At 28.2% G+C, this 14,344-nt stretch overlaps 1 protein-coding gene across 2 annotated transcripts; it reads left to right on the plus strand.

The window, feature by feature from the left end:
• Positions 1-12,027: 12,027 nt before the first annotated feature.
• Positions 12,028-14,199, plus strand: LOC107908734 (protein RGF1 INDUCIBLE TRANSCRIPTION FACTOR 1). 2 transcript variants are annotated; one of them, XM_016835990.2, is made up of 4 exons: positions 12,028-12,504; positions 12,620-12,799; positions 12,902-13,117; positions 13,495-14,199. In XM_016835990.2, the coding sequence occupies exons 1-4, from the start codon at positions 12,502-12,504 to the stop codon at positions 13,711-13,713; spliced, it is 618 nt and encodes a 205-aa protein (XP_016691479.2). In that variant the 5' UTR covers positions 12,028-12,501; the 3' UTR covers positions 13,714-14,199. The 2 variants fall into 2 exon arrangements, with proteins under 2 accessions (XP_016691479.2, XP_016691480.2); XM_016835991.2 differs by having other exon boundaries at positions 12,198-12,504; positions 12,616-12,799.
• The last annotated feature ends 145 nt before the right edge of the window (positions 14,200-14,344 follow it).

Consider the following 14,344-nt stretch of genomic DNA (forward strand, 5'->3'; position numbering starts at 1 on the left):
TTTCTTTTCTTAATTGCATTTCTTCTTCCTTTCTTTTTTCTTATAGTTGATAAAAATTGCAAGTCATGATTTTATATAGAATATAATCTTAATTTACAAACAAATTTATTGCTTACCATCTATACTCTTTCTACATTTTAAGTTTTTTATTTAAAAAAATTGTCTCTTTATTTTTCAGATTTAAATTTATTAAGAGGGTTCTTTTTTACACTACAACAAAATAGATATATAGCGGTGACAATGGTAGCTGTCACCAATTTTTAGCTTTTGCGACCTATCTATTTGATTCAATTTGAATATACCTTTTTAATATTTTTTTATTTATAATAAATTTTAAAATATAAAATGCTGAAGAAATTATCTTTTTTTTGGGTGAAAGAAGAAATTAGTTTTTAGTATTAAAACAAGTAAACAAATTGAAATTAATGTTTTTTACTTTAGATTTAAAAATTAATAGTTAACTAATACTTTTTTAATACATGGAGATGAGAATTAATTTTATTTGTGCATATACAAATTAAATCAAATTCTAATCTTATTTTTCAGAAGTTAATTTTTAGTATATTTATAGTAATTATCAAGCTAAATATGTACTTCCTTTTTTACTTTTATTTAAACTCAGAATAAGGGTTGAAGTGAGACCTTTTTCATATATAAATATTTTATTATATGAAAACTAATTAAATAATTTTTTAATAATATTTAGTTTGAAAATTTAAGCATTGAATTTAATTTATAAAATTTGTTTTATTTAATAGAACTGGAAGGAACAGTTGAATTGATCATACTAGTCAAATTGATTGAACTGGTTGGACCAACAAACCGGTGGCCTAATTAGTTCAACCGCCAATTCGGTTCTAAAAATCAGATCTGATTTGCTGGTCAAACCAATTTAGAGGCCCGACGGCCCGCCTGAAATATGGGAGGGTTTGGGTAAAAATATAGGCCCGAAATATGGGCTTGAGCAAAAAAACGAGGCCTGTTTAGAAAATGGGCCGGGCCTCGGGCACCATTTTTTGGTCTGGGCTCGGCCCGGCCCGACCCGATATAATAAATATTTTTATTTTTTATTTTTTTAATTTTAAAATACTTTTAAAATACTTTTTTATTATTTTTTAATTTTAAAATATTTTTAAAATACTTTTTAAAATTTTTAAAATAAATTTTTGGTATTTATTAAAAAATGGGCCTGGCTGGGCCCGGGCTTATGTTTTTTTCCCGGGCCAGGCCTGGGTAAAATTTTATGCCCATATTTCGGGCCGGGCCAGGAGACCCGGGCCAAAAAAATTTTATGGGCCCGGTCCGGCCCGGCCCATAAGCACCTCTAAACCAATTGCACTAGTCATAAAGTGGACTTACTTAAGTATAAATTAAAATTTAAAAGTCAAGAGTTTAAAATTAAAATTGTGGAAATTATGGTATAAACTAAATTTTTGAATATTTATACTATATTTAGTTAAATGCATGAAGCTTCGTCATTGTTTTTAGAATCGGATCGACCAGTCAAACTGATTGTATCAAGAATCGACTAATGTACCAGTCCAGAATAAAGGGTTAGATTGGTTGGCTCGTGAATTGGTTGAATCAGTCAAATTGATCGAACCAATGATTGAACCAGTTTAAATTTTTTAAAATAATTTATTCAATCAAACCAATTAGATCAATCAAACTGGTTGAATTGGGAACCGATGCACTAACAGGTTCGCCTAACGGGTCTTTTACAAAAATAATACAAAAAAATAAAAAAAATACTAAAATAATATAAAAAATTTATTTACCAAAATAATACAAAAAAACAGATAAAAAAAACAAACCTGAAAGAAGGGCCTGCCCCAGACGGCACCCTGTGGTAGAGGCGGCACCAATTGTTCGTATTTTGGGCCTTTATTCGTATTTTTTTCCCGGATTTTATTACTTTTAAAAAATATACTATTTTCTATTTTTTTATTTTACATTATTTTAGTACATTATGTTTGAAATGTATTAATTTAGTGTGTTTTTTAAATAAATTAAAAAAACCTTATTTCGGACATTTGTTCGTATTTTTCCCGGATTTTATTACTTTCAATAAAAATATATTATTTTCATATTTTATTATTTTACATTATTTTAGTACATTATGTTTGAAATGTATTAATTTACTGTGTTTTTTAAATAAATTAAAAAATCCTTATTTCGGCCCTTTGTTCGTATTTTTTTCCCCAGAGTTTATTGCTTTAAAAAAATATACTATTTTCTAATTTTATTATTTTAGTACATTATATTTGAAATTTATTCATTTAGTGTGTTTTTTAAATAAATTAAAAAAAACTCTTATTTCCACACTTTGTTCGTATTTTTTTCCGGATTTTATTACTTTCAATAAAAATATATTATTTTCGTATTTTATTATTTTACATTATTTTAGTACATTATGTTTGAAATGTGTTAATTTTCTGTGTTTTTAAAATAAATTTAAAAAAAACCCTTATTTCGGCCATTTGTTCGTATTTTTTCCCCCAGAGTTTATTATTTTAAAAAAATATACTATTTTATAATTTTATAATTTTACATTATTTTAGTACATTATGTTTGAAATGTATTCATTTAGTGTGTGTTTTAAATAAATTTTAAAAAAACTCTTATTTCGGTCATTTGTTTGTATTTTTTTCCAAATTTTATTACTTTCAATAAAAAAAACACACTAAATTAATACATTTCAAACATAATGTACTAAAATAATGCAAAATAAAAAAAATTAGAAAATAATATATCTTTTAAAAGTAATAAAATCCGGAAAAAAATACGAACAAAAGCCCAAAATACGAAAAATTGGTGCCGTCTCCGCCACAGGCACCAAAGATGCTGCCTGTGGCAGCCCCTTCTTTCAGGTTTGTTTTTTTTAACTGTTTTTTTGTATTATTTTGGTAAATAAATTTTTTATATTATTTAGTATTTTTTATTTTTGTAAAAAACCTTTCGCCTAACAGTCCAATTCAAAAAAATTTGAGCTTTGTTGATGATATACCATAGGTAAAGCTTGTAAGGTAAAGAAAATTTTGAAAAGAATTGAATATATATCAATTATTGAAGGAGAGAATAACTTTTTATAACCGTACATCACAATTGAAAAGAGAAAGAAAAGGAGCCCATGACTCAACAAATTTAAATAAATCAAACAAATAACTATCCCTAAAGAAACTGGATTTATTGTCCAAACAACCTAAAAACATATTATCGAATACTAACAAAGTTAAATATTTATTATTTGGATTTTGAAGGAAGTGTAAAAGAATAAAGAACAAGAAAGTACTCATTTTTTTAATTAATCTTGAATTTTGAAAATTCCAAAATGTAAAATAGATTTTAAAATTTAAAATTTATCCAACTAAAGAAATCCCAAATTTATTTATTTTTTACTCTTCAAAACAGTCCATAAAGAAAGTTTAGAAATTGTTGGATGACTTAAATAATGATTAATGTTGGAAATAGTTTGATATTAGGGTGTAATTATCAATAGCAAATGATGCAATAAAAATCAGCTTTAATTATTGAACGTTAGATTAGTTGGAGGGTTGAGAATAAGATATCATTTTCCCATAATAGGTTGATTAGGTGACACGTCATATGCATGGAGATGTTAAACGTTTCTTTCATCCATTAAGGACTCAAAAGTTCAACTGCTCTATCTTTGTAAATCTATATAATATAACATTAGCTTCGTTTTTTTTAGCCATTAGGGTTATAAACGTCATTTTAATTTAATCTTATAACTTCATTTTAATTTTTTTTAAAGGAAGTAAATGAGCTAGTTTAGTCTTTAAAATAGAGATCAATTCATTTTACTTATTTAATCAATCCATTTAGATACATCATGAATGGTGGAGTCTCTCGTAGTGAGTGACAATTATCCTTGAAGATAGGAAGGAGAGATGTCATCCATCAATTGCTTCTTTTTCTATCAATTTGACTTTGATGAGGCCACAATATGTTTCCTAATGTATTGCATCTTATAAAGTTTTAGATAAATGTCGTGTTTGATTCAATACATTATTAAAAATTGAATATAGATCGACTCAATGCAATTTATTTGTTTATTTTAAAAGTTAAAAGAACATAAAATAAAATAAAATTACTCAAAACAAAAAATATAGGGATTAATTGTATAAGTTAACCTAAAATTTTTGTATGAAATGATGATTTAACGTGCCACATCAGCTTACTGTTACACCGTTAACGAAAATTAACGGCTCAATGATTAAAATGTTACAACACGTTAACGTAAGTGACTAAAACGTATCATTTCAAACATAAATGACTAAAATATAACTCGAGATAAATAAAAGTGACTGTTTTGATAATTTACCCTTAAATTATTTTAAATTTAATATTTAAATTATTTTGTTTATTTGAGATATTTCCATTCAAACTACCTACAAGTTTGATAGTTCCTATTATAAATAAAAGAAAATAATCTTAATAAACATGTATACTTTATATTTTATTTGGTAACTTAACTAATTAATAAAAAAATAAAACATCAAATTAGTTAAAATCAAAATTCACTGCCTGCATAAATTTTTTATTAAGAATTATAAATTTTTTGAATTGTACTAAATTGAATTTAACTTTAGGGATTTTTCTAATATAAAATTAGTTAATAAATAAGATGGAGTTTAATTTATTAAACTTAAGGTTGTCAATTGAATTCACTTTTACCGATTAAGGTGATTTTATGTTGGTTCAACCTTTTTTTTTTTAATAATGTGATTAAATATCCAATTTTTTAAATAAGTTAATTAAAATAAAAATAAATTTGAAAAGAATTCACATATATAAAAGTAAAAATATCATAAAGGTCTATGGTTTGTCACTAAAAATTGTATTTTGCTTTTTCTATTAGAAAATAAATTACTTTGCACATTAGATCAAATAACAAATTGATATTTTTCACTAAAAATATCATCTATTTATACTGTTAAAAACTAACATGCATGACGGAATAACTAGACAATGACACATGATTTGTCATTGTATCTCACGCTGATGTTTAAGGACTAGCTCTTAAAAATAAAAATAAATAAAATTTTTAACAAAATAATTAATTTTCTCTTTTATCTAATATACATGAATTAATTTATTATTTTTTAATAGAAAGAATAAAATACAATTCAATGTCCATAATATTTGTACTTAGAAGCCAACTTTGAATTAAAATAAATTAAGATAAAAAGTGACTTTCAAACATTGAAAAAAGCTGCTGTACTATTGTTTCCAATGGTGGCATGGGATAATCACTAAATCTTGTCAGGTATAAAGACAATAGACACAGTTATTAGTACTTTTTGAAACTGAAGTCAAAAGACATGGAAGTCCCTTTTTGAGGGGCTATTTTACAATATGCCAAAAATTTGCACTTTACAATTATGTTGGTGGTCCATCAAAATTAAGCACCCAAATTTGTCATATTTACTTCATTTTCATGCTCATTGTAAATCGCATAAGAAAACATAATGATCTGTATGGTTGTCATAAAAGAAGAAGAAGAAATATAACATGTGAAGCATATACATGAATTACTTTAGTTAACTGAGTCCTTTGTTTGTGTTGATTTGATAACAAGTTGAAAAGTCCCTTCAATTTGCTTTGTTTTGAGGATGGGACAATATCGCTTTTAGGAGGACCACAATTGGGTTATCATTTTCATCGAGAAATAGACACATTGGTACAAAACTCAACTTGGAAATGGGCAGTTTTCCAATGCTTGGAAGGGAGAAATGAACATAAGACATTTTTTTAAAAATAAAAAGGATTAATTTCTTCATTTTCATAAAACAAAAGGATGAAATTACGAAGGTTTAATCTATAATGGGAGTAATATGAAGTTCCATAACATTGTGAAAATGAAAATTTGAATTGAACAGGGAGATTAGTGGGGTTATGGAATTGAAATGTCAAAATCAGAGTCACAGTCTTGGTAGCTCGAAGGTCATGAGGTTATACAAATTTGACAATAATCTTTTGCTTTATTAGCATTTACATTTTCAGTTTCAAAATAAAATTGAATCAAGAAACGGCATGTGGGTTCATATGATATGCTGGGCAATTATTTGATCTAACTCTAGATTCTGAGGGTAACATGGAATATTTTATGATTGGATGATAATCAATGATAACATGCAAATTAATTAATTCATGATTTTACAACTAAAAAGAGCTTGCCATGATTCACATTCCCATTTTGCCAGCCTTGATTCCTACACAAACCCATCCCACTCTTCCTTCTCTATTTTTTTATTAATATAAAATTCAAAAATCTCATGCTTTCGCCAATTGAAAAACCAAAGTTGAACCTTATACAATTCACTATCATATGCATGTAATTAGTGCTAGCTATGCTATGATGTCAATTTTCCTTTTTCTGTTTTTTTTTAATAATTACTAAAAATATCCTTCAAAATAGTTACTAAAATTTTTAAAAGAGGCACGTGGAAAGTTTAAGTTAATAATATTTTTATGAACTATTAAGTCTCTTTGTCTAGGGATTAAATTTTCTTTTACAAAACATAATGAAATTAAAAATCAAAAATCAAAATATATTCAAATTTAAATAAAATTCACACATACTCGCATAATAAAATTTGGATACAAAATATCAACATTCATGTTAGCCAAACAATCTGCTTTTATTATTTTACTAAAAGGTTAAAACATTAATTTTATTTATATTTTTACCAAAGTAAAGCGAATTAATTATATACAAAATATTTATGTTAATATCCTCAATTTTTTTTTGGTGAAATATAAGAGGAGGGTAAAGTCTTAACAGCAACGCACTAACGCGACTCGAACCTATACCACATCTGGGACAGTGAACACCCTGACATGGGGTTCAATATCTTCAAATTTCGCTCCATCTTTTAATAGAAAAAAAATTTAATCGATCAACTTTTTCAAATCAAATTAAATCATTGTTTTGTCTATAGCCGTATCGACTTTTGAGTTGGTTGCTAATCGCAACTTTCTTCAACAATATTCTTTAATTTTACTTTTTTTTAATTTCAATCCAAATTATCGTGGTTTTTGTCCACATTTTTTTTGTGGTTTTATTTTGTCTATTCTGTTTTTTCTTAAAAGTAATGGTAGTTTTAATTTTAGTATTAGTTTTTAATTTCTAGTCATGTTCTAGTGTATATATGAGTTTTATCAAGGGTGCCGCTATATAACCATTTTCAAAGGGCTTTACCATGATAGAGTACGATGATGGTGTTTGTAAAATTCGAATTTCAAATGATGAGGAGAATGATAGACTCTTAGATTTAGCCTTTTGTCCATTACCAATGTGATGGGTCTATTAGGGCTCTTAGAGGTAGTTTCTTGGTTAACCAAAGTTCATCGTGAGTTTAGCATGATGATAGTGAGTCAAGAATGTACTTTTTAGCATTTTGATTATGATGATAAATTGTTTCTAAATTATTCTAGTGTTACAGTTGTTGCGAATTTGTCTTTCTCCTTTATTGGGATTATTATATGAATATGATATTTGTATATTAATTTAAAATATTTTATTTATCATTTATATTATATGCATATATTTATATTCATGATTTCTATCACAAATGCGTGTTACTAGCTTCAAAAGAATATATAATATAATTACCTTTGGAGAGGAATTCTGGAATTTAATATACCAAGTCACATTGAATATTGCCATCTTCAAAACATGCGCATCAAGAAAAGCATTTGTTGACGAAGTCCTTAAGATATGGTGTTTGATGTGTTGGAAAAAACTTTCGTTCTTCTTTCTCTTCTTAATATCTTGTTTGTTTTTACCACATAATTTCAATTTTCCATTAAAATCCCTACCTACTTTTATCAAGAATATACATATAAAGTTAGAGTTCATCACATCCGTACCAATTGAATCTTAGTTTAGTTGATATCGACATTATTATCAATGCAGGAGAATATAAATTTGATCACACTGAAGCACATTTTTTATTATCTCAAAAGCCAATTACATATTTACATGTCTCATTTTTTTCTCAAAAATTATTTTGGTTAAAATATGAGTCAAATCTCTTTACAATTCATAAATTTGAAATTTAATTTCTCTAATCTCATTTCAAGAAATTTAGTTTATATATTTTAAAATTTTAAAAATGTAGATTCAATTGTTAATACTGTTAAATTTTTTTTGTCATATAACTATCAAAATAAAGTAAAATTATTGGAACTTGAAACATGTTTTAACCAATTATTTTAACTACCTATCATTGTTTTATTTTCTTTTGTAAAATTTGGATTAGATTATTTCTTTTATATAAACTAAAATTTGGTATAACAATGATGTAAATGAAACGACTTTTTTCATCATGATCTTTTTGAACATTCAACATATTGATATTTTAAATAAATGAAAATCAGGATATTTCTTTTTCAAATTAAAAATGGATATATTGTTTTTCTAAAAATGAAAAGTAGGTAATTTTTTAAAAAAAATAATACTTAATTATTATTTTAATCTCAATTTTGTCTTTGTTTAAAATTTTACTTTTAACTTTTTTGGCAACACTAAATTTAATATTCACTTCAATAAAATGAATTATAATAATTACATTATGACACATTATATAGGTGAAAAACAAAATTTATTTAAGAAAATAATGAAGTTTTGGTTGAAGTGTAACTTAAATCCCCATACTTCGAATATTTATAGATTTTATATAAAAATAATAAAAGGTAAAAACATCTATATTTATTAATTTTTTAAAATTTATTTTTAATATTTTTTTGGTGATAAACAAATTACAAAGTTACATCAAAATTGTTCGAGAGCATCGCTAGCTTTATCTTATTGTAGAACTTTAAAGACTTCATTAGGGGCATCGTCATAAACTTGCAAGCTTGCCTTCCATCCTAAAGTCAGCTTAGTCAAACAATCAACAACTTGATTAACTTCCCTAGAAACATATCTAATCCACCACTATCCTTCAGTTCTCATAATCTGTTGGACCCTCCTTAGTACTATGATTCTTGAATCTACCATCATACTACCTTGTAAGGCTTTGACCACCTCCAGATTATTGATCTGAATCGTAACTCTTTTAGAACCTTTGCTAAGCAAAATAAGTATACCATAAAAAAATACCCTATACTTCAACCTCAAAAACTGTGCATTTTCCCGGGTTGTGATTATACTCCAAGATCCAATTTCCATTTTGGCCACGCAATACTCCACCAACAGAACCAATTTTAGAACCTCTATCCACTGCACTATTAGTGAATAAGTGTATCCACTTACCTGTCAAGGGTGCTCAAGTAGCAAAAGTTTGCTCATTTTGCTTGTATTCATTATGACTTAACTCATATTGTTGTGCCCAACTATAGGAAACTTTAACAATCTCAAGAGTGTTATAGGTACTACCTTAAAAGATAAACAAATTCCTATTCTTCTAGACGCGCCAAGCAATTAGCCTTAAAAGACAAGACCAAATTACCCCTTACCCAGGCAACCTTGTGTGACAACTAAGGCTAGAAGTTAACCAATCTTGTAGAGTCCCAGAAAACAACTTGTGCTATTGATCAATTGGGACAATATGCATCCACACTTCCTTCGCTTCTGAACAATCTCGAAGCACATGAAGAGAATCATTTGTTTCATGTTCACATAATGAGCAAGAGCTGTTATGCCCATTTCCCCGCCTAGTACACTTCATATTAGTAAGTAGCCTGTGCTTAGATACTAAGCAAAGTAAAAATTTGACTCTCTACGGCCTTTGATATTTCCATGTGCTCTCTCAGAATCATCTCTAGAATTCCAAGAATTTTCCTTTAAAGACCAGAAAGCTCTTCGAAGAAAAAAGGACCCTCATGTCGTACGTGTCCAAATAACCCTATCTGATCCTGATGAATGGTGCAGAGGTGAAATATTTACTATTTGCCTGACCACATCCCTCGACAACTAGATGCAAAAAAGGTCAAGATTCCAAGTTCCATCCGGTGTAACCATTTCACTAAAAGAGCAATCCAAATCAAGATTAGCATAAGCAAGAATTTGCATTATCAAATGACCTATTGTTGAAATCCATGAATCCTTCCATCAAGGAATGGTATAACCATTTCCTACCGACCAAGCTAAATTCTCCCGAAATAAGGGCTGTACCTTAGGGAGGGCCCTCCAAAGATATGAGCATTTAGTACGAGTAATGCTATCTGATAATTTCTTTAACTGAGTTAATTTTAAGTTGGTTTGTAACACTAATTTAACCAAATATAAGATATTATAAAATAATAAACCCTAATTCAAAGCCTTTTTTCTTTTCTACAAATATTTCTCAACCTTTATTTTGTTCTCACAAAATGCTAAAAAGGCAAACCTATCTTTAACAGGAATGCCATATGCATGAAAATAATTTCATATAGCAAATAAATTAAATTTGATTAGTAAGGCTGAAAAATAAGGTTATGTTATCCGTAGTGATGGGCAGTAAAGATTATGAATCTCTTTTTAATCTCAGATCATCTCATGTTCTAATCTTCATACTTTAATAAATCACATAATATATGAATGATTTAATTTTAATTCCTTAAAGATATTTTCCTTATATATTTTGTGCTACCGCTGGAACCACCAAAAGTTAGCACTGTACTGCCGGCGGACTCTACAACTATATTATATAGGAGAATTATTTGAAAAAGGGGGCTCAAGTGGGGGTGATAACAAGGGGACGAATGGTATAATAAAAAAATTGGTAAAAGACCTCGGTGATTTTTTTAAAAATTTTTATATTAAATAAATTAGTTTTAAAAAAAAAGAATTGGAGTGATTTAATCTTTGTCAGTAATCATTTAAAGATAATTAATCACGACATTAATATTTTTCGTCAAATTTACACAATTTTGATTGGTATAATAACAAATTTAGCCCTCAAAATTTACATATATTATCTATTTATATATATTTTTAACCTAATTTTTTTATATATTCTTTTTTTTTAGATTTTTTTTAAAAATTATACAATTTTTAGGATAATTTTTTGTATCAAGACCAAATTGATAGAATATGTAAACATTAAGAGCTTAATTTGTTATTATATCAATAACAATTATGTACAATTAAGAAAATATCAATTGTTGTGATTAATTGTCTTTAGTTGCCCACTTTCAAAATTGACATAAATTAAATTATTTTGATTTTTCTAAGAGACCAATTTAGTCAGCATCAAAATTAGAAAGATTAGGGAGGTGTTTTTACAAAAAAAAGAAAGAAATTGAAATATATATATATATATGCATATAAATATATATATATATAACAAATGAGAACTTCTTAATTATACTTGTGATGTTAAAAATGTGTATAACTGTGTATCTAACATTAATTTTTTATTTTAAAAATAAAAGAAAATAAATTAATATGAGAGTGTTTTTACCATTTTAAATTATAAAAAAATCTAAAAAATTATACTCATAATACTATAATTTTCAACGTTTTAATTTTATTATTTCTATCAAAGTTAGATTTTTTTATTAACATGTTGTAACCTAATATTTATTATTTTAATTAAACAACTGGCTATTTTATTTTACTTAATACGATAAATTGTAGAAAGGTATCATATATTAATTTCAATCTTAAACATTACATTATGTTTAAAGCATATATAGTCTTTTTTTTGCCAGAAAAGCATACATAGTTTAATAATTAAATTTATTACCTATTTTTTTTATAAATAAGATGAAATTTTAAATTTAGTTTTCAAGGCCAATTAAAAATAAAAAAATATTTTTAAGAAATACAATTAAACTCGTTAACTACTTGAATCAAACAATTAATTACTGAAAATTTTGGATAAAAAAATAGTTAGTTAAAAAAATTTTAACAAGAAATAATGATACAAAATCCAATTAGTTTCAGAATAGTTATGAGAAGGCCATCATCATTGGCAATGCCATTAGTAGAAAGATATATCCTTCTCAAAAGGATGGGACCCCACCTTATTTAAAACAAGCCATGGTGATTAAGCCAGGTGGAAGGTTGCACAGGTGGCACAAAGGTAGGTGGTGATCAACATGTGTGAACAGCTATATTCAATTGGAAGGCTGAATTGCGTAGGCAATGGCCGATGACCGACCTTCTGCCTACGTAAAGACGCTAAACAAAGAACCAAAAGTAGCGTAAGCGCCAAACCCATCCTTGTCCATCCATCCAGCGGTTCTACATCAACTTCAGCCACCACTTTTGATCTCCGCCGTCCAAACTCCCCCACATTACTTCGCTGCATTTGTTTATGAGCCTTGTCCCTTAGTTCAGGCGTTTGCTTTGTTGGTTGAATTCTAAGTTGCAAATTCATTTTAATTACCCCCTCTCTCTTTCTCTTTCTCTCTCTCCCTCTCTCTTTCTTTCTCTTTCTTTGGCTTTTGATCTTAAATTTTTCTCTTCCATTATCGTCAAAGCAAAAATTAATCCAGCTTCATACATTTCCTTGGCAAAATCCCACTGCTTTGCTTCGATTATCAATGGTAATGGCATTGCCATCAATGCCCCAATATTACTTGTTTCTTTCTTGTTCATTCTTCTTCGCTGGTTTGGTTTTCTTTGTCTCATTATCCTTTTTCTTTGGTTTTGTGGAGATAGGGGACAATGGCGGTGCCGCCATGGCTAGAGTCATTGCTAAGTACAGCCTTTTTCACAGTTTGCACAACACATGGAGATGCAGCTAGGGGTGAATGTAACATGTATTGTTTAGACTGTAAAGGGGATGCGTTTTGCTTTTATTGCCGCTCTTCTAAACACAAAGATCATCAAGTTATTCAGGTAAACTCTATGTATGGGAATTAACAAATTTTATTTTCTGATAAATGTACATAATTTAAAACCTTTTGTTTGTTGGCTTTTCTTTTGGGTTTTGATATTCAGATAAGGAGATCTTCATATCATGATGTAGTGAGGGTCACAGAGATTCAAAAGGTATTGGATATAAGTGGGGTTCAAACATATGTGATAAACAGTGCCAGGGTTCTATTTCTGAACGAGAGGCCTCAACCAAAATCTGGAAAAGGTGTAGCTCATATCTGCGAAATCTGTGGAAGAAGCCTCTTGGACCCATTTCGCTTTTGTTCCTTGGGATGTAAGGTAAATAGCATTTTCTCTATCTACATCATATCTCTTCATCCTTTCTTCTCATTAATTATCATCATCACCATTACCATTCACCACCCATCAAATGTATATATGGTTACATTACCATCAACCTTCATATATAACATATAGTATAACATGATGATTTTCTTCATTCGTTTCCCATATATAAAAGCATCATCATCCCAACTACCACCGCATTGATCATCAATCATGATTATATGATATTCCCTAAGATATATTAATTGGCCAATGCTCCACGTTGTTTGATATTTCAAACAAGTGTATAAATTGTGGTTGGATTAAGTCATGGTTTTAAGCAGTTAAAACGGTGAATTATAATTTTAATCCCATTTTTAATATGAAATTAGCTTGTAGGAATAAAGAGAAATGGGAATGCAAGTTTTAGCTTAGAGGCTAAGAATGAGGTGGTGGTAATGGATAGAACTAGAAGAGAAAGCATATCAAAGGAAGAAGAAGAATTGCGTGAAGGCTCACAACAAGACATTTACCCGCCCACGCCTCCCCCACCTCCTTCAAGTGCAAGGAGAAGGAAAGGAATCCCTCACCGTGCACCTTTTGGCTCCTAAAAATTCCACTAAAAAAAAAAAGAGTACCCATTTCTTTATTTATCACCAAAAAAGAAAAAAAAGAATACAATTGTTTGGGGGTCTTTGAATTTGTCAAATTGTTCTACCTCCTTTATGCAGGGTATCATAATTTGGTCAGGGGGAGTCCCAAAAAAAAACAAAGGGGGGGGGGGAGGGGGAAGTAAAGTAAGTTTTGGCTTTTGGAATTGGGTCCCTTTTAACAACAAATTCCTCTCTCTCTATATGTTGTGAAGAAAGGTCAATAATGCAAGAATTGAGAAATGTTAATTATTGCATAGTTGTAAGGTGTACATTGTAATCAAGAAATTATAAAAAAGAAAAGCAAAGTGATTGGGTGGAGTTTGTTTTATAGTTTTCATGGGTCCATCAATCACATGGGCGGTTTACATAAAGAAACAAAACTCCCTTCTATTTGTTTAATTCATAGGACTAATTAAATAAACCCATTTTTCTTTTTGTGATGAATTGTTACCCAGATTTGTAGATCTATCATTTTAAGTTCAATTTGGTTGTGGATATCTTCTTTATTGCTTTTCCTTCTTTTCACTTCAAGCACGTTTTGTTAAATATAGACACAACTTTTGGCAAAATTAATGTTTTTTGGGGGTAA

Source organism: Gossypium hirsutum, chromosome D09, assembly GCF_007990345.1.
Source record: "Gossypium hirsutum isolate 1008001.06 chromosome D09, Gossypium_hirsutum_v2.1, whole genome shotgun sequence".
Lineage (NCBI taxonomy): Eukaryota > Viridiplantae > Streptophyta > Magnoliopsida > Malvales > Malvaceae > Gossypium > Gossypium hirsutum.